The sequence below is a fragment of the Oncorhynchus mykiss genome, chromosome 28 (genome assembly GCF_013265735.2).
Source record: "Oncorhynchus mykiss isolate Arlee chromosome 28, USDA_OmykA_1.1, whole genome shotgun sequence".
In the NCBI taxonomy this organism is placed as follows: Eukaryota; Metazoa; Chordata; class Actinopteri; order Salmoniformes; family Salmonidae; genus Oncorhynchus; species Oncorhynchus mykiss.
This window is the reverse complement of record NC_048592.1, coordinates 33,977,018-34,004,244: the sequence shown is the minus strand read 5'-3', so window position 1 is coordinate 34,004,244 and position 27,227 is coordinate 33,977,018. Positions and strand designations below refer to the sequence as shown.

The 27,227-nt window shown below is 42.5% G+C and overlaps 2 protein-coding genes across 4 annotated transcripts; both read left to right on the top strand.

Moving 5' to 3' along the window:
• The first annotated feature begins 3,388 nt into the window (after positions 1-3,388).
• On the top strand, positions 3,389-7,154 carry LOC110509046 (apolipoprotein D). 2 transcript variants are annotated; one of them, XM_021589993.2, is made up of 5 exons: positions 3,389-3,892; positions 4,214-4,341; positions 5,128-5,249; positions 5,919-6,007; positions 6,738-7,154. In XM_021589993.2, exons 2-5 carry the CDS (start codon positions 4,222-4,224, stop codon positions 6,986-6,988), a joined length of 582 nt encoding a protein of 193 aa, XP_021445668.2. In that variant the 5' UTR covers positions 3,389-3,892; positions 4,214-4,221; the 3' UTR covers positions 6,989-7,154. The 2 variants fall into 2 exon arrangements, 1 of the variants encoding a protein (XP_021445668.2); XR_005040258.1 differs by lacking the exons at positions 3,389-3,892; positions 4,214-4,341; positions 5,128-5,249; positions 5,919-6,007 and adding an exon at positions 6,229-6,451.
• A 6,300-nt stretch (positions 7,155-13,454) lies between these two features.
• LOC110509045 (sterile alpha motif domain-containing protein 7-like) lies at positions 13,455-26,669 on the top strand. Of its 2 annotated transcripts, none has more exons than XM_021589991.2 (7): positions 13,455-13,763; positions 21,995-22,130; positions 23,244-23,568; positions 24,284-24,924; positions 25,055-25,176; positions 25,471-25,581; positions 25,765-26,669. In XM_021589991.2, the coding sequence occupies exons 2-7, from the start codon at positions 22,028-22,030 to the stop codon at positions 26,011-26,013; spliced, it is 1,551 nt and encodes a 516-aa protein (XP_021445666.1). In that variant the 5' UTR covers positions 13,455-13,763; positions 21,995-22,027; the 3' UTR covers positions 26,014-26,669. The 2 variants fall into 2 exon arrangements, with proteins under 2 accessions (XP_021445666.1, XP_036822836.1); XM_036966941.1 differs by lacking the exon at positions 13,455-13,763 and adding an exon at positions 19,130-19,253.
• Positions 26,670-27,227: the final 558 nt, after the last annotated feature.

Below are 27,227 nucleotides of genomic sequence, written 5' to 3'. Positions count from 1 at the left end.
CGGGGTCCGCACCTTTGGGGGGGTACTGTCACACCCTGACCATAGAGAGGCTTTTATTCTCTATTTTGGTTTGGCAAGGGTGTGACTAGGGTGGGCATTCTAGTTTCTTTATTTCTATGTTTTCTATTTCTTTGTGTTTGGCCAGTTGTGGTTCTCAATCAGAGGCAGCTGTCTATCGTTGTCTCTGATTGAGAATCATACTTAGGCAGCCTTTTCCCCACCTGGGTTTGTGGGTAGTTGTTTTCTGTTTTGTGTTTCTGCACCAGACAGAACTGTTTCGTTTTGTTCCACTTTGTTATTTTGTTTCAGTGTTCAGTTTGAATAAATGATCATGAACATGTACCACGCTGTGCTTTGGTCCTTTACATAAGTATTCAGACCCTTTACTCAGTATCACATTTATTTATACAGTGCCTTGCGAAAGTATTCGGCCCGCTTGAACTTTGCGACCTTTTGCCACATTTCAGGCTTCAAACATAAAGATATAAAACTGTATTTTTTTGTGAAGAATCAACAACAAGTGGGACACAATCATGAAGTGGAATCACATTTATTGGATATTTCAAACTTTTTTAACAAATCAAAAACTGAAGAATTGGGCGTGCACAATTATTCAGCCCCTTTACTTTCAGTGCAGCAAACTCTCTCCAGAAGTTCAGTGAGGATCTCTGAATGATCCAATGTTGACCTAAATGACTAATGATGATAAATACAATCCACCTGTGTGTAATCAAGTCTCCGTATAAATGCACCTGCACTGTGATAGTCTCAGAGGTCCGTTAAAAGCGCAGAGAGCATCATGAAGAACAAGGAACACACCAGGCAGGTCCGAGATACTGTTGTGAAGAAGTTTAAAGCCGGATTTGGATACAAAAAGATTTCCCAAGCTTTAAACATCCCAAGGAGCACTGTGCAAGCGATAATATTGAAATGGAAGGAGTATCAGACCACTGCAAATCTACCAAGACCTGGCCGTCCCTCTAAACTTTCAGCTCATACAAGGAGAAGACTGATCAGAGATGCAGCCAAGAGGCCCATGATCACTCTGGATGAACTGCAGAGATCTACAGCTGAGGTGGGAGACTCTGTCCATAGGACAACAATCAGTCGTATATTGCACAAATCTGGCCTTTATGGAAGAGTGGCAAGAAGAAAGCCATTTCTTAAAGATAAAAAGTGTCGTTTAAAGTTTGCCACAAGCCACCTGGGAGACACACCAAACATGTGGAAGAAGGTGCTCTGGTCAGATGAAACCAAAATTGAACTTTTTGGCAACAATGCAAAACGTTATGTTTGGCGTAAAAGCAACACAGCTGAACACACCATCCCCACTGTCAAACATGGTGGTGGCAGCATCATGGTTTGGGCCTGCTTTTCTTCAGCAGGGACAGGGAAGATGGTTAAAATTGATGGGAAGATGGATGGAGCCAAATACAGGACCATTCTGGAAGAAAACCTGATGGAGTCTGCAAAAGACCTGAGACTGGGACGGAGATTTGTCTTCCAATAAGACAATGATCCAAAACATAAAGCAAAATCTACAATGGAATGGTTCAAAAATAAACATATCCAGGTGTTAGAATGGCCAAGTCAAAGTCCAGACCTGAATCCAATCGAGAATCTGTGGAAAGAACTGAAAACTGCTGTTCACAAATGCTCTCCATCCAACCTCACTGAGCTCGAGCTGTTTTGCAAGGAGGAATGGGAAAAAATGTCAGTCTCTCGATGTGCAAAACTGATAGAGACATACCCCAAGCGACTTACAGCTGTAATCGCAGCAAAAGGTGGCGCTACAAAGTATTAACTTAAGGGGGCTGAATAATTTTGCACGCCCAATTTTTCAGTTTTTGGTTTGTTAAAAAAGTTTTAAATATCCAATAAATGTCGTTCCACTTCATGATTGTGTCCCACTTGTTGTTGATTCTTCACAAAAAAATACAGTTTTATATCTTTATGTTTGAAGCCTGAAATGTGGCACAAGGTCGCAAAGTTCAAGGGGGCCGAATACTTTCGCAAGGCACTGTAAAGCCCTTCGTACATCAGCTGATATCTCAAAGTGCTGTTAAGAAACCCAGCCTAAAACCACAAACAGCAAGCAATGCAGGTGTAGAAGCACAGTGGCTAGGAAAAACTCTCTAGAAAGGCCAAAACCTAGGAAGAAACCTAGAGACCTAGAAACCTAGAGGGGTGGCCAAGGATCCAAGTCCTCTTCTGGCTGTGCCGGGTGGAGATTATAACAGAACATGGCCAAGATGTTCAAATGTTCATAAATGACCAGCATGGTCAAATAATAATAATCACAGTGGTTGTCGAGGGTGCAACAGGTCAGCACCTCAGGAGTAAATGTCAGTTGGCTTTTCATAGCTGATCATTGAGAGTATCTCTACTGCTCCTGCTGTCTCTAGAGAGTTGAAAACAGCAGGTCTGGGACAGGTAGCACGTCCGGTGAACAGGTCAGGATTCCATAGCAGCAGGCAGAACAGTTGAAACTGTAGCAGCAGCACGGCCAGGTGGACTAGGGACAGCAAGGAGTCATCATGCCAGGTAGTCTTGAGGCATGGTCCTAGGGCTCAAGTCCTCCGAGAGAGAGAAAGAAAGAGAGGAAGAGAGAATTAATTAGAGAGAGCATACAGGAAAAATACTCTAGATATAACAGACTGACCCTAGCCCCCCGACATAAACTACTGCAGCATAAATACTGGAGGCTGAGACAGGAAGGGTCAGGAGACACTGTGGCCCCATCCGATGACACCCAGGGACAGGGCCAAATAGGTAGGATATAACCCCACCTACTTTGCCAAAGCACAGCCCCACACCACTAGAGGGATATCTTCAACCACCAACTTACCATCATGAGACAAGGCCGGCTATAGCCCACAAAGATCTCCGCCACGGCACAACCCAAGGGGGGGGGCGCCAACCCAGACAGGAAGACCACATCAGAGACTCAACCCTATCAAGTGACACACCCCTCCTAGGGACGGCATGGAAGAGCACCAGTAAGCCAGTGACTCAGCCCCTTCAACTTTGTCGAAGCACCTTTGGCAGCGATTACAGCCTTGAGTCTTCTTGGGTATGACGCTACAAGCTTGGCACACCTGTATTTGGGGAGTTTCTCCCATTCTTCTCTGCAGATCCTCTCAAGATCTGTCAGGTTGGATGGGTGCACAGCTATTTTCAGGTCTCGATCGGGTTCAAGTCCGGGCTTTGGCTGGGCCACTCAAGGACATTCAGAGATTTGTCCAGAAGCCTTCGCCCCAGTCCGAGGTCCTGAGCACTCTGGAGCAGGTTTTCATCAAGGATCTCTCTGTATTTTGCTCCGTTCATCTTTCCCTCGATCCTGACTAGTCTCCCAGTCCCTGCCTCTGAAAAGCATCCCCACAGCATGATGCTGCCACCACCATGCTTCACTGTAGTGATGGTGCCAGGTTTCCTCCAGACGTAACGCTTGGCATAAGAAGTCAAGTTACACTTCTACCTGTGTAGAAAAACACTGTGTATTAACATGTTGTTACTTAGTACTTTGGTAGAGCATGATTCCCGCCAGGGTCACCAACACGGAAAATGGATGCAACTGTAAGTCTGTTTGAATGCATCTTGCATCTGCAAAATGGTGTGTTATTTCACTTGTGTAACAACCGAAACCACTAACATGTCAGTCACTAGCAGAGTCAGACAGGAGTTTGTTTCCTCAAGGTCCATTTGAACAGGTGCCATACTCCCAACGCTAATACAAACACTAGCACACACACTCTCAATTCTGGAATTCTGAGAACAACCCCCGTCATGAAAGCGATGCGTCAGCCGCATAACTAACGAGTTTGACATATAAATAGGCGTCTATAACCCACTGAACATCACTGAAACAGGTTGATCTTCTGAACAAGTGCAGGTAAGTGGGACCCATTCCCCTTGTTTGTCTCTCTCTCTCTGATGCTTTAAGCTCTGCGATTTCACATTGCCTGAAGAATGACGCTGTGCATACTGTAGGTCTGTAGTTGTTAGGCACAATGCATTGCATTCGTAACGTACTTCTGAGATAAAATGTACGTATCTTGACCAGTGTCTAGGGTAATTGTTTACAGTATGTTCTTTTTCCTAAATGGTTTGATATTAATTCATCACTGTATACTTGAAGTCAATTTGCATTGTCCTCCAACGTAGTTGGTGAAAATGTCTCTACTTTTCTGCGTGTGTGTCTGTTCCTACCCAGGACCCAAGATGCAGACTCTACAGGTACTCTCTCTGACTCTGCTGTCTATTCTGGCCGCTAACGCCCAAACTTTACGCCCTGGAAAATGCCCCCAACCTCCCGTCCAAGCTAATTTCGACGCCGCCAGGGTGACTATACCTAACTTTTATTACTGTATATGAAGTTGCTCTTATGCATGTGCAGTAGCATTGTAATTAATTGAGTGATAACATGGAATTGCATGTATTCATGTGTAGTAACTGTGTCATTACTTGCGTGACAATGTATTCCACAGCAGGCTGCTGAGGGAGAAAAGCTCATAATAATGTCCAGAACGGAGCAAATGGAATGGCATCAAATACATAGAAACCATGTGTTTGATTCCATTCCACCAGTTCCGCTCCAGCCATTACCACGAGCCCGTCCTCCCCAATTAAGGTGCCACCAACCTCCTATGTTGTATTCATAAATTGTTACCTATTCATTTAGTAATTGTTTTGTCATTACATAGTAATGTGTTTGAGCATTTGTGTTATTACACAAGTGGAAGAGAGATTGTTCCTATTTCCACTTTAATAAAAGAAAAACACTAAATACAATGTTATTACAGCATTACTACACAGGTATACAGCAACCTGTATCTACTTTAAGTGTGACCAAAGTGTCGCCTTCGATCAAACCACTGGCATGTTGTGAGCTGCAGGTATGGTTAACGCCATGGCATGTCAAAGTCAGGAGGAGTAGGGTAAAGTTGCCCCAAGATGCTGATCTTGGGTCAGTTCTGCAACCATTCCCAACAAATGGTTAAGTTTAGGATTGGGTCAGGGGAAGCTGATCCTAGATCTGTAACATAGGGGAAACCTAACCCCTGAGCTCTAAGCCATACCGTAGCATCACATTGTCATATAACCTTTGACCTTTGTCTTTGACAACAGTATCTGGGCAAGTGGTACGAGATCAAGAAGCTCCCTGCCGTCTTCCAGAAGGGCGAGTGTACCACAGCTACCTACTCTCTGGAGAGCCCCGGAGTCGTTGGTGTGCTCAACAGGGAGCTGCTGTATGTACATTAAAGAGATCAAGTTAAAAAAGTACATTTATTTGTAATTATTTTTTTACATTCAACTGAGACTCAGCGATACGACATTACCAAGAGCAGCAATGCAGATGTAGATGAGTGCAATGCAAGATGATGCACTCGTAGAGTATCACAGAGTACCTGTGCATGTGCACGGGTGCGTTTCCATAGCTACGACGTGATTAGCTGCCTGATCTGAATCCACAGAGAAGTTTTGCCTCGTGCTATTAGTTATTGTTGGAAATCATGCATCGCTGACTCCACCGTTAACGATTGAGATACAAAATTCAATGTTTGTATCTCAACCCAGGAGAGCAGACAACCTTTTATTAACCCAAGTCTAAGCCTCCTATTCAATCAAGTACATGTAATGGAAAAACCGCGCTGTAGGTTTAGTCAGAATGTTAAGGACAGGTGGGATGTGATGTCATTATCCAATGAAAATGTCTGCAGCTTACGTGGTGCTGAGTCGGTTAACAAGGTTAACACCTCAGCTATGGCATAAACATTCCCAGTGAATGTGCAAGTGCTGTTTTCCTTTATCTGCCATTGGTTGAGTCGGGACCCGTGAGTTAGCAGGCCTCATAAAACGCCATTGTTGAATGTGTTTAACCTCTAACCTCTCTCTCCCTTTTTTTTCTTCTCTCTCAGTGCTGATAACACTGTCAGTGTTATTACTGGCTATGCTAAGGCCAAGGACCCCTCTGAGCCCGCCAAGCTGGAAGTCACCTTCTTCGAGGGTAAACGCACGTCAAGTCTAATATACTTGTCTCAACATTCTCGTGAGGTAGACCTAAATAAGTCTATTTTATGTTATGTTTATGTTACGTTATGTAGTGGGCAGTGTAATGTTAGCGCACAGTTAGGCAAACATATTGACAGGATACACTTCCACACTCCATCCCCCAGGGGGCAGCAGCAACCTTGTCCAGATGCTGAGCCTTGTTGATAAGCACATCAGGTGCTGCCATTGAAGGTGATGGTCAGTCAGAGTAGCAGCTGGTAAGCTGTAAGGCTGCTTGGTTTGTTTCGGTGGTCATGAGACCTTTCGTTTGTTTTTGTCTTTAGTTTGGGGCCTTTTTGTATTTTTCCTTTTTGTACATATTCATGTTTCGTCATCATCTAAACAAATGATAGTCTACTTGGATGACCAAGAGGAAAGACTGAGCTGGCCCTGGACCAAGGTAAGGTTGCTGTCTCCCTGAGCACATGTACATTTAACACCAAGGCACATACACAGATCTGTCACAGAAATGTACACATTCAGGTTACAGACCATGTAACTAGGCCTAGGACTCCTAGACAGAGCGACTGAAACAATATCCTTAGGCTAGTTATGGGTTTCGTAACAATATTTATATTCATATGGACCTCTGTAGAAAAATGTGAAATTATAATCCATATATTTATTTTAATTATTCTCGTAAATAAACTACTAAATGTATTTGAATATGTTTTCCTCTCCTGCAGACTCTCCCCCCGGCAACTACTGGGTTCTGTCCACTGACTACGAGGGCCACTCCGTGGTCTACGGCTGCACCGACATCCTGGGCACCTTCCATGCTGACTTTGCCTGGATCCTGAGCAGAGAGTCCACCCTGTCTGAGGAGAAACTGGAGGAGCTGTACCACGTGTTCACCTCCAATGGCATCGACATCGACGTGATGACCGTCACCAACCAGAGCCCAGAGCTGTGCGCCGACATGCCTCTGTGGGCCTAAGAGACCTGATTTCAGTCTACAACATACGTATGGTTTGCATTCATAGCATGGCTTGCACATAGACTGCTGTACAATGTCCAATGGTTGATACCTGCATGGTTGTCTTGTGTTTGGTCTGTTTATGTTAACTTGTGAGGAAATGCAATAAAATGATACTAGAAACATTTATCTGGTGTGAATGTGCACTTTTTCTGACTAGTATTTATAATGATTCCAGTCACCTCGCTGTTCAGTGAGGTGACTGTATACAATGGAAGCTTTTGTCACATTCAGCAAGCAAATGTATGATTTCAAAAAGAGAGGAACCAGTCCAATGATGCAACAAAGGCATGAAAAAACATTCTCTGTCACCTTATATGACAATATTGCTACCATGTGCATTCCATATTGTCTCACAAGTACATAGGTATTTAGAGTGGAGTGTCCTACTGTGAATTCACATGCTCAGTACAGTGTATATATTTTTTTTTCTAAACTGATTTTCTGTGAAGCACTAGATGGCACTATGACCATGGCGGAATTCAGACTCTGTACCCTTCTCCCTGACGCCTGCACATGCTCCCACCATTATCTGTTGTCTTGTCATACTTGGTTACACGACTAACACGTGTGGGGGCCCTTTTTTTGTACTGTTATCATAGTACAAGTTAAGTAAATATATTATTTATATGTATTTATCACAGATCCAGATTTTCTATTACAGTAATATAATTAAATATTAGGGGCAATATGTTATGTGCAGTAATCGTACTAGTTAAGTACTGTGATGTGTCCAAACGATGCCTGTTACTTCAGGATTTGGCTCCTAAATATAAAAGTTGCTTGTGCTGTATTTATTCTGTTGAAAAATTGTTCAAAAAAATATATCTAATAATTACAGTGAAATTTGAATACATTATTGTTTACCTCTTGAAGCATTATAGAGGCTTAGCTCTGTTATTGGACAGCCCTGTCGTGAGCCTTTATCTCATGCTGTCCAGTCTCTGGGAACAAACCATGGAATTTATAGCTAGAGCTCTTTATAAGGCTAAACCCACTTCACAGTGACTACATAATACAGGGTGCAAACAAGCCGAACAGAAATCCCAGCTTACACCAGGGAGATTCTTAAATTAGCGGGTTTAGCTAAGTATCTTAATACTTTGTTTACTTAATTCCTAAGTCTTTTATTAGTGAGTTCCTCTTCTTTTTTTGGGGATGAAGTGAGCATTCCCCTCACAATATGGTTGTCTGGTTTGACAGCCCCTCCCCCCAGGCAGACAGAAAGAAACCGTTCACAAACGGTTATCTTTCTGGTTCAACAGCCTCATGTGGAGCCTTCTCAGGGTCCAGGCCACTATTTTTTATATTTTCAAAGTATTGCCACAAAAGGCAAAGCAAACATAATTAAAATACATGTGAGATGTGAGGATCACTCTGGCCTCCTATAGATGTGGTAAAGAGAGATATATCAAATTCTACCAAAACAATGGAAATGCCACTCACGTGTCCCCAGCCCCCCTTTCAGGAAAGATTCCGAATCTTCGCATTGCCCCCAGGAAAATTAGTCTGCATTTAGGCCAGAGTTTCCCCAAAATCAGTCCTGTGGACCCCAAGGGGGCCACGTTTTGTTTTTGCCCCTAGCACAACACAGCTGATTCAAATAATTAACTAATCATCAAGCTTTGATTATTTGAATCAGCTGTGTAGTGTTAAAGCAAAAACCAAAATGTACACCCCTTGGGGTCCCCAGGACCGAGTTTGGGAAACACTGATTTAGGCTATTGTTTATATGTGTTTCACAGCAGGCTGCTGATTGGAGGCTCACAATAACGTCCTGGAACAGAGCGAATGGAATCGGATCAAACACATGGCAACCATGTTTTTGATGTATTTGATACCATTCCACTAATTACGCTCCAGCCATTACCACGAGTCGGTCCTCCCTAATTTAGGTTCCACCAACATCCGGTGATATGTTTTTCAAATTTTTTGGGGGTAAAAGCCAGAGTGTAATTCTATACTATCTTATTATATATTTTTTTATTTTTTTAAATTATCTCAGCCACCGTCCCCACAGGAGGGCTTTTGCTTTTTGGTAGGTCGTCATTGTAAATAAGAATTTGTTCTTAATTGACTTGCCTAGTTAAATAAAGGTCAAAAAATAGTATAGCTATAAAAAAAAATAGCTATAGTAACCAACTGAAATTCCAAACTTTGAACAAGCATATCTCCTGTCCCTTTTGAGCTATATACGGCTCTCTTCACAAGTAACACGGGTGGCAGGTAGCCTAGTGGTTAGAGCGTTGGACTAGTAACCGTAAAGGTTGCAAGTTCAAATCCCCAAGCTGATAAGGTACAAATCTGTCGTTCTGCCCCTGAAAATAAGAATTTGTTCTTAACTGACTAGTAAAATAAAACACATTTCCCATAAGCTCTGTCCATTCACAAACAGTAAACAACATCTATGGGCCCTGTTATTCCATACAGTTGACATAAAATTTGATTGTTGTCTCATTAATCAGGCCTCCTAATTGTCCCTGTAATTTCTAAGCAAACAGCTGGAGGCAGGGCTTTCTCCCGTAGAGCTCCATTTTTATGGAATGGTCTGCCTCCCCATGTGAGAGACGCAAACTCGGTCTCAACCTTTATGTCTTTATGTCTCATCTCTTCAGTGGGTCATATGATTGAGTGTAGTCTGGCCCAGGAGTGGGAAGGTGAACGGAAAGGCTCTGGAGCAACGAACCGCCCTTGCTGTCTCTGCCTGGCCGGTTCCCCTCTTTCCACTGGGATTCTCTGCCTCTAACCCTATTACAGGGGCTGAGTCACTGGCTTACTAGGGCTCTTTCATACCGTCCCTAGGAGGGGTGCGTCATTTGAGTGGGTTGAGTCACTGATGTGATCTTCCTGTCTGGGTTGGCGCCCCCCCCTTGGGTTGTGTCGTGGCGGAGATCTTTGTTGGCTATACTCGGCCTTGTCTCAGGATGGTAAGTTGGTGGTTGAAGATGTCCCTCTAGTGGTGTGGGGGCTGTGCTTTGGAAAAGTGGGTGGGGTTATATCCTTCCTGTTTGGCCCTGTCCGGGGGTATCATCAGATGGGGCCACAGTGTCTCCTGACCCCTCCTGTCTTAGCCTCCAGTATTTATGCTGCAGTAGTTTATGTGTCGGGGGGCTAGGGTCAGTTTGTTATATCTGGAGTACTTCTCCTGTCCTATCCGGTGTCCTGTGTGAATTTAAGTATGCTCTCTCTAATTCTCTCTTTCTCTCTTTCTTTCTCTCTCTCGGGGGACCTGAGCCCTATGACCATGCCTCAGGACTACCGGGCATGATGACTCCTTGCCGTCCCCAGTCCACCTGGCCGTGCTGCTGCTCCAGTTTCAACTGTTCTGCCTGTGATTATTATTATTTGACCATGCTGGTCATTTATGAACATTTGAACATCTTGGCCATGTTCTGTTATAATCTCTACCCGGCACAGCCAGAAGAGGATTGGCCACCCCACATAGCCTGGTTCCTCTCTAGGTTTCTTCCTAGGTTTTGGCCTTTCTAGGGAGTTTTTCCTAGCCACCGTGCTAAACCTGCATTGCTTGCTGTTTGAGGTTTTAGGCTGGGTTTCTGTACAGCACTTTGAGATATCAGCTGATGTATGAAGGGCTATACAAATAAATGTGATTTTATTTGATTAATCCATAATAATTGTCACTAATTGGCCCAAGTTGGGGCACTGCATAATTTGTGGGGGATGACATGTTTGCTGTTGACTTGTTACTCTTGGTTAGATACATTGGGGCAAAAAAGTATTTAGTCAGCCACCAATTGTGCAAGTTCACTCACTTAAAAAGATGAGAGAGGCCTGTAATTTTCATCATAGTTACATTTCAACTATGACAGACAAAATGAGAAAGAAAATTCCAGAAAATCACATTGTAGGATTTTTTATGATTTTATTTGCAAATTATGGTGGAAAATAAGTATTTGGTCACCTACAAACAAGCAAGATTTCTGGCTCTCACAGACCTGTAACTTCTTCTTTAAGAGGCTCCTCTGTCCTCCACTCGTTACCTGTATTAATGGCACCTTTTTGAACTTGTTATCAGTATAAAAGACACCTGTCCACAACCTCAAACATTCACACTCCAAACTCCACTATGGCAAGACCAAAGAGCTGTCAAAGGACACCAGAAACAATTAATTAACAGGTGACATCACCTGGTCAGTGTATGTCATGGAAATTCCAGGTATTCCTAATGTTTAGTACACTCAGTGTATGTCATGGAAATTCCAGGTGTTCCTAATGTTTAGTACACTCAGTGTATGCACTCTGCCCATTAGAATTTCTGCAAATTAGACTTTTTGGGGGGAACAGATTTTTTTGAGAAAATGCTGCTACTCTTCCTTCCTATATGATTTGATGACACTACATAAAGGCCTGGTCTTTTGTCAAGAAAATTTGCACAATGATAGGTCACTCCAAGGTCACTCCGATTGACCAAATGTGTCTATGGCGTGCTTGGCCCCTGCAATTGCTGCTTGCAGCTATATATTTTTTATAACCGATATTCCAAGAGGGGGCTCTGCATCGTTCGTGGGGGACGACATGTTTACTGTTTCCTTGTTATCCTTGTATCCCTGTTTTTCAACTTGAGGTAAGCAAGCAAAGCATTTAAATGTATAATGTATTTAAGTTCAGAATAATATTTCTTCAATAGATCCTTTTCTGTGTTTGCAAAAAATTCCAGCACGAGGGTGATGAGTGCAAGTTGGTGGCAGAACAAGGGTGAGTTCTCATAGAGCGCCAGCAAAAAAAGCCTCTATTTACATGTTGCACGTTACTTTTGGATTAGAATTGGATTTTAAGTCTCGTATGAATGTCCTGCTTAATATAATGTTTGCGTCTTCATCGCAAATCAACTGTATTATACTTTTTAAAAAACACTTCAACTTCAACCAGTAAAATTGCTCAGAGGCTAGATGACGTCAGTGTGTCGTGTACTGGAAAAGGGTCTACATGAAGAAATGTATATTATGTATATTATTTTATATTATGAAGACTGTTTAGCTAGCTAGCTAGCTAACAACTGTCATAAGCTCGCTAAGTTAGCAAGTAATGTTATGCCTGCAGTTGAAAAAAAAAACTCTGTGGTTAAATTTCTAAATGCGTGATGTTACATTGTTTCAGTTATCTACGAAGTCCATGGGCAAGTTTCCAGTATTATTAGTTGTATGTACGGGATCACATGGTACACAGCGTCCAATGAAATGCTAACTTCCTTCTCGATCTTCCTTACTTCTCAACAATGTTAAAATCTCAACATCAATGATAGCTCAGCCCCATCACCACCTTCATCTTAAGACATTTTGAGACAAAGTTGATCTACTTTTGCTAAAGAAATGGTTGAGACTGCAATTCTGGTCTTGTGTGTCTGTCTGTCTGTGTGTGTGTTTTTGTGTCTGTCTGTGTGACTGTGTGTGTGTGTATCTGTTTGTCTGTGTATGTGTTGGTGTCTGTCTGTCTGTCTGTCTGTCTGTCTGTCTGTGTGTCTTTGTGTGTGTGTGTGTGTGTGTGTGTGTGTGTGTGTGTGTGTGTGTGTGTGTGTGTGTGTGTGTGTGTGTGTGTGTGTGTGTGTGTGTGTGTGTGTGTGTGTGTGTGTGCGTGTGTGTGCGTGTGCGTGCACAGTGACTGGAGGGTGCTAGTACGACAAACATGGCAACAGCGTAACGATCCTGAGTACACTTAACCCTGCGGGAGCCTCATGCTCACACCTAAACTGGATAGAGAGAGCGAGAGAGACTGTCCACCACTGTCCCCCATGCAATAACACCCTTAGTTAGCAGAAACACCCTACCCCCCACAATACTGCACACCTAGCTGTAGACTAATCCTACTTTATCCCTCCAGGATAAAAAAAAAAAAGCATAATTCGAGGAACTGCACCAAGGGCCTCTGCTGTAAGCGGCTGGTGAGCACAAACTGTCAGATTAAGACGTCTGAGAGGATGATCCTGGTCACACATTTAGCAGGATTTTATTTCCTACCAAATGACCAGCTTGGATATTTGGCCAGTGTCCCTGTATGGAACTACAGAGAGTCTTAATAAACAAACCCAGACACCTCGTCAAAACAAAAACAAACAAACAAAACAAAAACATGGTTGTTCTTCCCACATGACACAGTTCACAAGGCCAACCTTCCCTGTACTGTTAGTGGCCACCGAGTGGTAGTGGTTACCTTATAAGGCCTCCCCTTTTTCTGCCATCGGAAAAAGGGAGCTAAAGCATTTAGGTGTCTTAACCGCGGCCTAAAGTGCTAACAAGGGCTTAGTGAGGTAAATGTTGAAAGAGGTTTAGCCTCCCAACGCTTAATGCAGGACTCTCCTGGGAGTAATTACTGTGAAGCGCCTGGTCCGGCCGGTGCGTAGTTGGATGAGGAGATCACCCCAATGTCAGGAAATAGGGGAGGGGGGGGGGTGCTTAACTCGGGAGATAAAGCCAGGCTAATAGAGTTGAGGCAAAGCGGTATTTAAAGTTTTTTTTTTGTTGGTTAAGGCCGTTAGTTAGCCGTTAGCTGCTGACACAGGACAGGGGTGTGGCTGATTGGCTGGTCACCACTTATCAGAGGTGTCAAGCTAGGCTGCTATACCAAGGCCCTGAGGAATCCATCAGCATCATATTCTGTGAACTCCTGACCTGAAGATACAGTGTAGCTTTAAGGTTTTTTATTTCGTTTAACTTCTCGTTCTGTCTACTCTGTTGGGACAAGTCAGTCACAAGCTGTTCTCATTGGCAGGAACTTGAAGGTGAGTCAAATTAACTTACCTCTGTCCTCTCCCCCTCCACTCTCTCGCTCTGTTACTCTTCAACCTTCTTCTCCCTATTCCCACTCTCTCATTCATTCTTCATTCTGTGCGTTTCAAAAGCTGAACACTAAAATAAGATGTTATTAAATTGAATAATGCAAAGAGCACAGATCTGTAAAAAAAAAAGAAGAAAAACAGTGGAACTCCTTAGAATTTGCTGAAGGTTCAATTTAGTAAACTTCACAATTTATGTGAAGCACATGATGGAAATGTGAGCTGCAGTATTTGGAACATAGGTTGGATGATGTGATTTCCTATCTAATTTAAATATTATGTTTATTTTGCTCATGCCCATTGGTTCATCCACACTGAACAAATAGTGTATGTTAAAACCACATGCACGTAAATTGCATATATATATATATATATATATATATTGCAGTTATATGTTATATATATAATTACTGTTATTTATATATATATATATATATTATATCTACATATACTCTACATATTTGAAAATGTATGTATTCACCAAATACACACTGTGAAATGCATTTTACAGTAGTTGCACTCAATCAATTTGTATTCACAAAAGTTGTTCCTTAAAGGGATAGTTCAGTGATTTATTCAAATTCGGGGTTTAAAAAAAAGGCTAATTTGAGCATTTGTTGACTATGTTTAGTCTAACTGTGGATAACTCCCTCCCCAAAAAGTGTGGATTGCAGTCACTCCTTGTCTATAGACAGGGTTGGGAAGGTTACTCATATCATCTTTTTCATTAAAGGCTAAACTGATCCTAGTTCAGCACCAGGGTTGAGTAGGTTTCTCATCTTATTCATTAGGATCTTAAAGGCTAAACTGATCCTAGTTCAGCACCAGGGTTGAGTAGGTTTCTCATCTTATTCATTATGATGTTAAAGGCTAAACTGATCCTAGTTCAGCACCAGGGTTGAGTAGGTTTATCATCTTATTCATTATGATGTTAAAGGCTAAACTGATCCTAGTTCAGCACCAGGGTTGGGTAGGTTTCTCATCTTATTCATTAGGATCTTAAACGCTAAACTGATCCTAGTTCAGCACCAGGGTTGGGTAGGTTTCTCATCTTATTCATTATGATGTTAAAGGCTAAACTGATCCTAGTTCAGCACCAGGGTTGGGTAGTTTCTCATCTTATTCATTATGATGTTAAAGGCTAAACTGATCCTAGTTCAGCACCAGGGTTGGACAGGTTACTTTCTAAATGTAATCCGTTTCAGTTACCTGTCTAAAATGATAATCAGTAATATAACTTTTGGATTACCCAAAACTCAGCAACCTAATCATTTTACTTTAATTTACTTTCCTCGTTAGAACAAGACAAAAAAGGAGTCTCTGACTTGTGATCAGACTCGCTTAATTAGGTAGGAACAAACTTAAACGTGCGTCTTTTTTTCAATGCTGAATGTCATTGAGAAAATGGAAAGGTGTCATAATGTTGTTTTTTTCTCTCCCTCAAACATCATTTCTGAATTTAAAAGTAGTCACAGCACTAATCCATTTGTTTTTCAAAAGTATTTGTAATCTGATTACAATATTTTAGTTTGTAGCGTAACTGATTAGTAACGGGGTTTTGTATCCAGATAACATGTCATTCTTTACTTACCCACCCCGGTCTATAGTCTACGTTCAGGGTAAGGAAATGAATATAAAAATATGTAAAATACTGTAGCTGAACTGTCCCTTTAACTTTTTGTCTGTTGAGTTATTTTATTTTATTTATGTAAAATATTTAGGTAATGATGCCGTGAACTATGCAGTTGTAGGTAGCACGGACAGTTAAAAACAAATATATATATATATATATATTTTTTTAAACTTTACCTCTCAAACCTGGTCTGTACTCACATGTGCTCATCTAATTAAATCAAAATCTAATTAAAATATCAACCTCATCGATATCTAAACCTCGGGTTCATTCAAACATGCAAACAAGGTGTTGATGGTCTCAGCAAAAGTATGTCTAGCATTTGTTTGTCACTTAAGGGGATTATAACGTTCCAGACGATGCTTCTGTCTTGTCTGATATGACCTCCCCAAATGCAAGGCTTCATGTAAGTCGTCAGCAATTTTCCTTTAATTCATTCTTGTAATGAGATTAGCCCGGGCAGCCGCAAATCCAGGCACCCGGAGCTCTAGTCTTTAGATACAGGCTTCCACTTGTCACATGCAGGCCAAAACTCCAGTTGCTGTGTGCAAACATGTCAGATCAAATGTGGAAACTCCCACATCTCACTGTTCGAAAACCTCAAGTTTTTAAGGTTTTTAAAAATGTACATGTTTATCCAAATGAATGGCATTACTTTAGTGGCTTGAGTTCAAATGTACCATAGAATCAGCTACAGTAGGAGCTTAGTTAGTAAGTCAGTTAGTGAGGATTGATTAACTGGGTGTCATTAGTCTAATGTTTCGGACTCCATCTAAAGGTCATCTATTACATTTTGGAGGTGACGATAATAGTTCAATATTTGAGTTAACTATCCCTTTAAAATACTCAATGTGGTCATTTGATTAACTTTAGTATATTCCGTAACACTTTACTTGACACCCAGCATCATAACATGTTATGACCCAAATATTTACACCTGCTGTGACATATATTGTGTTATTTTATGGCTGGCTGTGACACCTACATAAGACTGTCAAAACTCCCAACAAAACCTACCACACGAGGCAAAACATTCCATTACACCATAGCCTACGTGTCAACAGTATGTTTATGTTTTATCATTTTTGGGAGAAACAACCCATATTAAATTATCGTTGTAATTGCGCACACATTGATTTCACACATACATCCACCGTAATGCACTGTTGCTGATGACTGGGATGAATGCAGGAGCAGATTTCAGGAGCAGGACAAGACACCCTCTTTTTGACTCATGACTGATATATATATATATATATATATATATATATATATTTACCTTTATTTAACTAGGCAAGTCAGTTAAGAACAAATTCTTATAAGGGCCTGTACTTGACAGGCCTATCTGGCTTATACAGTGGTGCAAAAAAGTATTTAGTCAGCCACCAATTGTGCAAGTTCTCCCACTTAAAAAGATGAGAGAGGCCTGTAATTTTCATCATAGGTACACTTCAAATATGACAGACAAAATGAGAGAAAAAAAATCCAGAAAATCACATTGTAGGATTTTTAATGAATTTATTTGCAAATTATGGTGGAAAATAAGTATTTGGTCACCTAAAAACAAGCAAGATTTCTGACTCTCACAGACCTGTAACTTCTTCTTTAAGAGGCTCCTCTGTCCTCCACTCGTTGCCTGTATTAATGGCACCTATTTGAACTTGTTATCAGTATAAAAGACACCTGTCCACAACCCACGGGGTGAGATCTTGCGGGGAGCCCCAGATCGAGAGAGATTATCAGTGGTCTTGTATGTCTTCCATTTCCTAATAATTGCTCCCACAGTTGATTTCTTCAAACCAAGCTGCTTACCTATTGCAGATTCAGTCTTCCCAGCCTGGTGCAGGTCTACAATTTTGTTTCTGGTGTCCTTTGACAGCTCTTTGGTCTAGGCCATAATGGAGTTTGGAGTGTGACTGATTGAGGTTGTGGACAGGTGTCTTTTATACTGATAACAAGTTCAAACAGGTGCTTTCAGTTAACTCAGTTGTCATGACCATATTATGACAGGTTATGACACGTTAAGTCAGTTGTCATGACCATATTATGACATGGTTATGGCCGTGTCCTAACGTGTTTTGACACTGGGTGTCAAGTGAAGTGTTACCATTTATTCACTGTACATTGTGTGGAGAAGAGACTATTCAACCCATCGAAAAAATATGACAAATAAATATTACTGAATCGAATGATACTCTCACTATGTGACCCATGTTGGAATCAAACACACAACACTGGTGTCTCTGCTGCCACCAAACTCTAACAAACTGAGCCATTTGTATTGGTATTGGTATTGGTATTGTATAAGGATCCCCATTAGCCACTGCAAAAGCATCAGCTACTCTTCCTGGGGTCCACATGAACATGACATCATACATAGTACGGAACATTATTAGTCAAGCACTGAAAAGCATCATTTCGAAACGGTACATATCAGTACACACAATATCTAGGTCTAATACATGGTGCAGTGCCATTTCAAAACAAGATATATAAAATGGCTGTGTCTCTTCACAGCCCACTTTGTGCAGTTAGTTGTTCTTTTATCTGATTTTTGAAACTGGTTTTATTGCTAGCTTGAGTTACCTGTGGTGGCAGAGAGTTCCATGTAGTAATGAGTTTCCCAGCCTCTGTTCTGGACCTGGGGACTGTGAAGAGACCTCTGGTTGCATGTCTATTGTTGTACAGATGCGTGTCCGAACTGTGTGCCAGCTGCTTGAACAAACAGTTCGTTACCTTCAACTCATTAATACCTTGCATAAAGACCAATAGTGATACAGTCAATGTCTCCTCAACTTTGAGCCAGGAGAGACTGACATGCATGGTACTGACACTTTCCCTCCATGTACATCTAAGTGCAATACGTGCTGCTTTGTTCTGGACCAACTGATTGGCTGATTCTGGACCAACTAACAGGCTGATTGGTCGGCTGTTTGAACCATTTCAAGGGTGCTCTGCTATTCTTGGGTAGCGGAATGACCTTTGCCCCCCTCCACATCTGAGGGCACACATCGTCTTCTAGGCTTAAATTGTGTTCCGCTACCAACCTCAGCAATGTGCCATCCAGGTTGTCGGTACCAGGTCCTTATTTATAGATAGCAACAATTGTTTCACCTCTTCCACACCCACTTTGTAGAACTCAAAACTAAAGTGCTTGTCTTCCATTATTTGGTCCATTGTGCATGAAATATGAAGGCTCAGAATTTGTTGTTTGACCAACAAATATTTTTCACATCTTTAACATTGGAGTCATTGTAAAAAAAAAACCTCTTGTATATAATATAATTATAATCGTTTAAACACAATTTTAGGTCCGGTCTTTGGAACATTGTTTTTTCTAGTTAAGGCTTTAATGATCGCTACATCTGATGGGTGTGGATACTGCTCTAGAGCAGATTTCTGTAACGTTAGTAAAGATGTGATCAATACACGTGGATGATTTAGTTCCTGTTCTGTTTGTAAACACTCTGGTGGGTTGACTGATAACCGGAACCAGATTACAACAGGCGTTTTACAGTGAATTGTACAGTAGTTGCTCAGCTGTATGGCAAGTCCTAGTGTGTGCTGCAATAGGGGCCAGGCCTCTCTGGCTTCCCTCGGACTCTTCTTGGTTCAAGTTCATACAAGCCCTACTCTTCCTGTAAAAGATTAATTACTGAGTACAAGCTGTTTTTCCAGCTGAGCGCTATACCTCAAAGACTAGTGTCCCCTCTTCTGACTGGTAGTTCAGTGATAATAGTAGGGATAGGCTTGAATGTACAGTAGTCTGTTGTTTTCGTAGCGTTGGTTTGGTCACTAACCGGGTGAGTTTTCATTTATTTATTACACGCATAGACATACTTATACTCATAGACATATTCACTTTACCGCTACCTACGTGTACAAATTACCTGGACTAACCGGTACCCCCGCACATTGACTCGGTACCGGTACCCCCTGTATATAGCCTCGTTATTGTTATTGTTATTTTTTTTTAAACTTTAGTTTATTTAGTAAATATTTTCTTAACTCTATTTTCTTATAAATGCATTGTTGGGTTAAGGGCTTGTAAGTAAGCATTTCACGGTAAGGTCTACTACACCTGTTGTATTCGGCTCATGTGACAAATAAAATGTGATTTAATCCATACTGACATTCACGCAGGCAAAATGACACTATGATGCAATAGATTTTTCCTTACACTCACATTATGGAGACATTTTACACGCTAACTCTTAGTACACAATATACTGTACTCAACACAGATAACCCCCCCCCCCCCCCCCCCCCCCCCCCCCCCCCCCACACACACCCCCCCCCCCAAAAAAAAAAAAAACACTTATGTAAATTTACATTCAGGCTACCTGAGGAGGACAGATAAAACCTTGAGCCGTCCATGTATTAATCCACTATGTCATCTTTTTAAATGTTCTCTCTTCTTACCTCTATCCGTTCCTTTTGTATATTTGCTGAGTTTAATAGATGAAAGATAAAAGGTTGTGTGGAGAGTGACATTGGTAGCAGGGACCAGGGTGACCATGCTTGCGTGTGGCGCCACATATTTGCCCATAAACCAATTTCCCTCCACCAGATTTATCCCCCAAGGTGTTTTCAGGACATCTCAAGGGGCTGATGGAGGCTAATAAGATTATCACTCAAGGTGTATTGTCTGGTGTGCTTACAGGCAAGGTTTGCTGAGGTAAAACTCCTAAACGCCCGGATTACCTCCAACACATCCCTTTAAAGTGCTGTATAGTCAGGATTTAGCTAATCGGATAGTGGGGGGAGGGAGGGCCAGGTTGGAAGACACACGGGTCAGCAGATGTTCTCGGGGCCTGGCAGACTAGATGGGACTAACAGGAGGATTAGATGGGTCTGTGAGGGAACTTTAGGGGACTGTGGGGTAGTACGGTACACCACTGACTGGGGATAAAGGCTGCTAACGGTTAGGGATAGGCTGGATCTTATGGGGGGGGATTATTTAGGCAAGTATATTTTGTCAGGGATGTGTTGTCATAGGTTACCCCATAGGTGTATCTAGACACACGCGCACACATGCACACACACACACACACACACACACACACGCACCTACACACACACACACACACACACACACACACACACACACACGCACCTACACACACACACACACACACACACACACACACACACACACACACACACACACGCACCTACACACACACACACACACACACACACACACACGCACACACACGCACCTACACACACACACACACACACACACACACACACACACACACGCACACACACGCACCTACACACACACACACACACACACACACACACACACACACACACACACCATAAAGGAGAGATACCCAGTCATTTCAGTAACGCCATGACCACAGTTATTTCAGAGCCACCTCCGACATAATATTTTCCTGTAGTATGTGTTAAAAAATTGGAGTCCATTTTTTTATGGATATAAATCTACAGCCCACACTGGTCCCGGATTAAAGCACTTGTCTGTTCAGTGTTATATTTATTCATTAGATGCTAATCAGAGGTGTCTAAGTCAATCAGGTGTAATGACAAGCTGCAATGATATGCGCTATGTGTGTGTGTATGTGTGTGTGTGTGTGTGTGTGTGTGTGGGTGTGATAATTAAAAGGATTGTTGTTGTAGCAGAGAGAAAGAGGTATATGGAGTCAGAAAGTGTTCCAATGTTCCTTTCTGCTCTGAGGTGAATCTAGAGTCTAGACAGTATTCCTCAATCCTCAATATAGCTTTGGTTGCTCGACCGAAACTTAATTGTCAACTTTTGACAACAGTTTCTTTTTTTTATATCTCAATGTCATCAGTCTTGTCTCTCTCTCTCTCTCTCTCTCTCTCTCTCTCTCTCTCCCTTAAAGACCATTGATGAAAACATGCTTAGCAACGATTAGCAATCCTCACATGTCTATTAAGTGTACTAGTTATGGTAGTATTGTAACGTAAGGGTTTATTGATGGACAGTACACACGTGATCACTGACGAGTAGTAGCCTAATCTTTTCTGATTAGTCCTGAGGACTTATGTTGCATCCCTCTTGGGCTATAACTTAGTTAATTGGGCTAACACGGTATTGAGTCACACCAACCACCCATGTTTGATATCTATCTGTTCAGTTACATCAACACACAGTAACTGTATGCCATCATTTTAATCATAGAGGGCCTTTCAATGTATAAGGTCATGGTTGCCTCCTAGTGGTGAAATATGAAAATGACAAGCAATTTAAAGAAGGTTGCTAAAAGGGGACTTAACTAAGACTAATTAACACTAATCTGCTCAACACCACTTTACCTTTTTTTATACTGGGCAAGTGCGGTCTTTCCTGTACCAGGTATATGTAAGCAAGGTTCCTTCCTTCTTAAAGGACCAATTAGATTAAAACAAGTACTTGAAAACAGACTAAATCACTGTTAGCTAACCATCTGAGGGACCAATCAGCAATATCCCAGGGACCAATGCTGATCCACGGGCCACAGGTTGACAAACACTGGTCTTAAATACTAATCTCCTCATCTCGGTTCCACAGAGAGGCAGTTTCCTAGAGGTCATAGGTCAGGCCATGACCCCGAGGGAGCAGCTGAGAAAGATGTCAGCGATGGGGGAGCAGGGGGCTCTGGATGAGAAACACTGGTACCGCCTGGTCAATGGCATGTCTGCTGGAGGTAAGGCTGATCCACCTGGCTTGAATCTGCATGTCTCTCCGTTAGCCTGCTGAGCTAAAGTCCTAGGTATTAGCTCGTTCATCCTTGCCTAGAAAATTCCCTCAACCTAACCAAGAACATTCATACTCTTCCATACCTTAGACGCAGGAGCTTTTCACTGACCTAGGTAATTACTGGGGCCCATAACTTTACCTGATCAGGTCACATGGTCAGTGGAAACTTTGGGCCCTAGTTTTGTATCGACTTCTAAATGGCGTGACACATCCACCATCGAAGGCTAGGTATTTCAGAAGGTTAGGTATTTCAGAAGGTTAGGTATTTCAGAAGGTTAGGTATTTCAGAAGGTTAGGTATTTCAGAAGGTTAGGTATTTCAGAAGGCTAGGTATTTCAGAAGGCTAGGTATTTCAGAAGGCTAGGTATTTCAGAAGGCTAGGTATTTCAGAAGGTTAGGTATTTCAGAAGGCTAGGTATTTCAGAAGGTTAGGTATTTCAGAAGGTTAGGTATTTCAGAAGGCTAGGTATTTCAGAAGGTTAGGTATTTCAGAAGGCTAGGTATTTCAGAAGGTTAGGTATTTCAGAAGGCTAGGTATTTCAGAAGGTTAGGTATTTCAGAAGGTTAGGTATTTCAGAAGGCTAGGTATTTCAGAAGGTTAGGTATTTCAGAAGGTTAGGTATTTCAGAAGGTTAGGTATTTCAGAAGGTTAGGTATTTCAGAAGGCTAGGTATTTCAGAAGGTTAGGTATTTCAGAAGGTTAGGTATTTCAGAAGGTTAGGTATTTCAGAAGGTTAGGTATTTCAGAAGGCTAGGTATTTCAGAAGGTTAGGTATTTCAGAAGGTTAGGTATTTCAGAAGGCTAGGTATTTCAGAAGGTTAGGTATTTCAGAAGGTTAGGTATTTCAGAAGGCTAGGTATTTCAGAAGGTTAGGTATTTCAGAAGGCTAGGTATTTCAGAAGGCTAGGTATTTCAGAAGGTTAGGTATTTCACTAGTCCTGCATGTTGGAGCTCGAAGCCTAAGATTTTCACTGTACCCTGCAATCACACCTGCAACCCTGTACATGTGACTGTTAAACACTCTGAATCTGAATCGTGTTGCGCTGTGTTTCGTCGCAGAGCTACGTCAGCGGCAGGAGATGATGATGAGAAACCAGATGACCATGACTCCTCAGATCCTGGCCCAGGGACAGCAGAGGCTACAGGGGGTGCCCACCCAGTTTGAGCCCCGCTTCATGGAAAGAGAGCTAGCTCCTCCCTCTGAGATGGTATCTTCTGAGGTCAGGCAGATGCACATGGGGGGTCACCTCGGTCCGCCCATGCCCCCACACCCTGGTATACCTGGCAGGGGCTTCCCTGGAGCTGGCTATAGCTTCATGCCCTCAGAGCCCATGGAGACAGTTGCCCGGCGACAGGAGCTCATCCACAAGCAGAACATCGCCAGGTACGGTCTGACATTGATCTGCAGCTGCATGTTACAGGACATGTCAAAGTACACGTCATGGACTCTAGGCCTTTGGAAATCATAGCCCTCCCTTTTACGGTCCCCTTCAACTTAATACCAAGAGCCTGTTTCGTGCACTACATTACAGAACAGTTGGCAGATATGATTTGATTAAATACAGAGCCCATACACAAAGCCCATGTGACCTACAAATGTGTATTGTTATATATATATATATATATATATATGTGTAGTGTTCGGTTATGTCTGATTGGTGTATTGTGATGTCTAACTGGTGTGTGTTGTTACGTCTGATTGGTGTATTGTTATGTCTGATTGGTGTGTTACGTCTGATTGGTGTGTATTGTTACATCTGATTGGTGTATTGGTTTGTGTTGGTGTGTGTTGTTACGTCTGATTGGTGTATTGTTACATATGATTGGTGTATTGTTACATCTGATTGGTGTATTGTTACGTCTGATTGGTGTATTGGTTTGTGTTGGTGTGTGTTGTTACGTCTGATTGGTGTATTGTTACATATGATTGGTGTATTGTTACATCTGATTGGTGTATTGTTACGTCTGATTGGTGTGTTGTTACGTCTGATTGGTGTGTTGTTACGTCTGATTGGTGTGTTGTTACGTCTGATTGGTGTGTGTTACGTCTGATTGGTGTATTGTTTCGTCTAACTGGTTTGTATTGGTTGTTTTTTCAGGATGGAGATGAATGCCATCCTCCATCAGAAGGAGATGGAGAACGCGCATCAGAAGGGTCTGATGGGTATGGAGGCGCCCATGATGTACCAGTCCAATGCCATGGCGTTCCGAGGGCGCCAACGCCTCCCAGACGGCCACGACGTCTTCGTCCACCGCACCACCCTGGAGGAAATGCAGGCCAACAGCCTCCTGATGTCCTCCAGCCCCTATCCACCAATCAGCACGCTGCAGAGGGAGAGGAGCCGCAGGGTCGGTCGCAGGGCAACTAATCACAAGAGCACAGAGAGCCACGCGTCGGGCCCGAAGGGCCAATCGGAAGACAAGAGCGTGGAGCAGAGTCCCGGCGGTGCCTCGGGAGAGGAGAAAGAGGCGGAGGGGAAAATGGACATGGGAGGGGAGGCGGCCAGCAAACAACATCAAACCAAAATGGACGCACAGCTCTCGGCGGGCAGCAGGAAGAGCTACAAGGAGGAGGAGCAGGGCCTGCGCAAGGCCTGCATAAACAGTCAAGATGGCTGCCCTGACGTTACCAACTGCAACAGTGGCGCCAGCGACAAAGACATGCCTGGCCAATGCTCTGCGTTCCAGTATCCCTCCGCCAGTGGGCCTATCCCAGGCATGCCTTACATGTTCCCTCATGGTGGGTCTACTTTCTACAGTCTTATTTTGATCAAAACTCTCAGGGGTTTGTGCTGCTGTCTTTGATTTGATTTGTTTCATTTATTTGACCAAGGGATAGATGTGAGCCGTGTGTGTGTTGTTTTGATCAGGGCACCCCAATCTCTTTCTCAACGGAGAAGATATGTCCTCTATCCAAGACCTCAGGAAGTGGACAGTGGACGACGTGTACAACTTCATCAACAACATACCCAGCTGCTCTGAATATGCTCAGGTTGGTGTATTTTCCTGATCATCATCAAAACAGTAGAGTGACTTACAAAAATCAATAACAACAGAATTTAAATCTGCCAGGACTGTCACTGTTGTTTCTTAACAGTTTGCACCCTCCCCCGAGACAGTCCCACTTTGCAGGTTTGAAGTCTGTTGTTGGTGATTTTTGTAAACAGAAAGTTGCCTCGCTGTATATAGTGTCATACTGCTGCACCTGGCTTTTAAAGGATGTTCTTCTAACTGGTTAAACGTTCCTGTATCCCTCCTCCTCATATTACCTGATTATTCCCTGCAGACTTTCAAGGACCACGTGATAGATGGGGAAACGTTGCCGCTCCTGACAGAAGACCATCTACTGGACACCATGGGACTGAAGCTGGGCCCTGCACTCAAGATACGATCACAGGTAGACAAACCATCAAACAAATTCGGACAGCAGACCAAAAGATTTTCAAGTGCTGTCTATTTAATTTTCAATGGATTAAATATTTTGCAAACCATTTTCGGGGAAAAAAAGTATTGATGTACATTGTTTCAGCACATTGTTTATTACAATACCTTTTGGCATCTCTATCTCTGTCCCACCCAGGTGTCTCGACGGCTAGGCAGCATGTTTTATATGATGAACCTCCCGCTCGCCGCCGCCGCCGCTCTGCAGGCCGCCCCTGAGAAGGCAGGAGGAGGCCGATCGTCAGAGATCAGCTCCCCTGTTAACTGTAACAGTGTGGAGATGATGGGCAGCCCGTGCACCAGAGACCCAGAGGGCCTGAAACCAACCGACTCCCTCCCAGAGATTGACAACCCCTCTCCCCCTTCGGCCAGCAGTGGAACTGCCTGAGGCATCAGTGTGTGGGAGAAGAGTCGTCAGCCAGTGGTTCAGATCCAAGTCGACCACTAGCCCCTACCACATACATATAGACACATACCCTCTAAGGACTTCATGTAGATTTTTAAGCATTGGATGGGTATAAGTGATATAGTAACAGCTGCATCTTGCCCTCTGATTGGCTAGATGGAATTGTTGCTGTGTTGGATACACCTGTCCAACTTTCAGAAGTGCACAGGGAGTAGGAAATAGGGTTCAAATAGGAATTCAGCAAGTGTTTCAGCCCAAAGAGCTGCTTGTAAGCTGCTAACCATTTCCGTCAGGCAATGGTGTTCAGTTTTCTAGTGTGTGCCCTGCAGTGTTTAAACTGCTAGGTGTATGATGGCATTTTTGTATGTATTTAGTTACAGTTGAAATGTTTGGTACTTTTTTTCCACCATGTTTCAGATTCAAGATGGAGGCATTAAACCCCAAGCCATTAGAAATATAGATGGCTTGATGAAGAATGGGAAGAACACTGAATATACACGTGACCTCTGTGTTTGGGGGGAAAATAAACTGTATTATGTAAATATTAATGCATTTATTGTGTTTTTGTAGCATAATGCTTTCCAATGAATATGTGTGATATTATCAGTTTTAATGAATATAAATGATTGATTTTAACGTCACAATGTAGCCTATCAAATCACAGTTTTTTTATACGTTTTTAATGTTTTCTGGTTCAGTTTTGAAACATTTTTAATGTAGCAATGTACACTGAACATCAATCATATAATCAATAATTATAATCAATAATAATTTATATGTCGATAGCTACACTTTATCTGAAATTGTACAGTTGGCACTCATCCAGTTTATCTACATTCAGGGGCGGACTGGGGCCAGAAATCGGCCCTGGCATTTCTAAAACACAGGCCTATTTTTTTCCTTGAGGCCCCCTGATTATTAGCCAGATAATGATCAAGTTAGACAGGCCCACTTGGCACTTTTTTTATCAGCCCATCTGCCCGAAATGCCAGAGGGCCAGTCCACCTGTGTACATTAGAATGAACACCCTTGACCCATTTGAGCACATTAGAATGAACACCCTTGACCCATTAGAGCACATTAGAATGAACACCCTTGACCCATTTGAGCACATTAGAATGAACACCCTTGACCCATTAGAGCATATTAGAATGAACACCCTTGACCCATTAGAGCACATTAGAATGAACACCCTT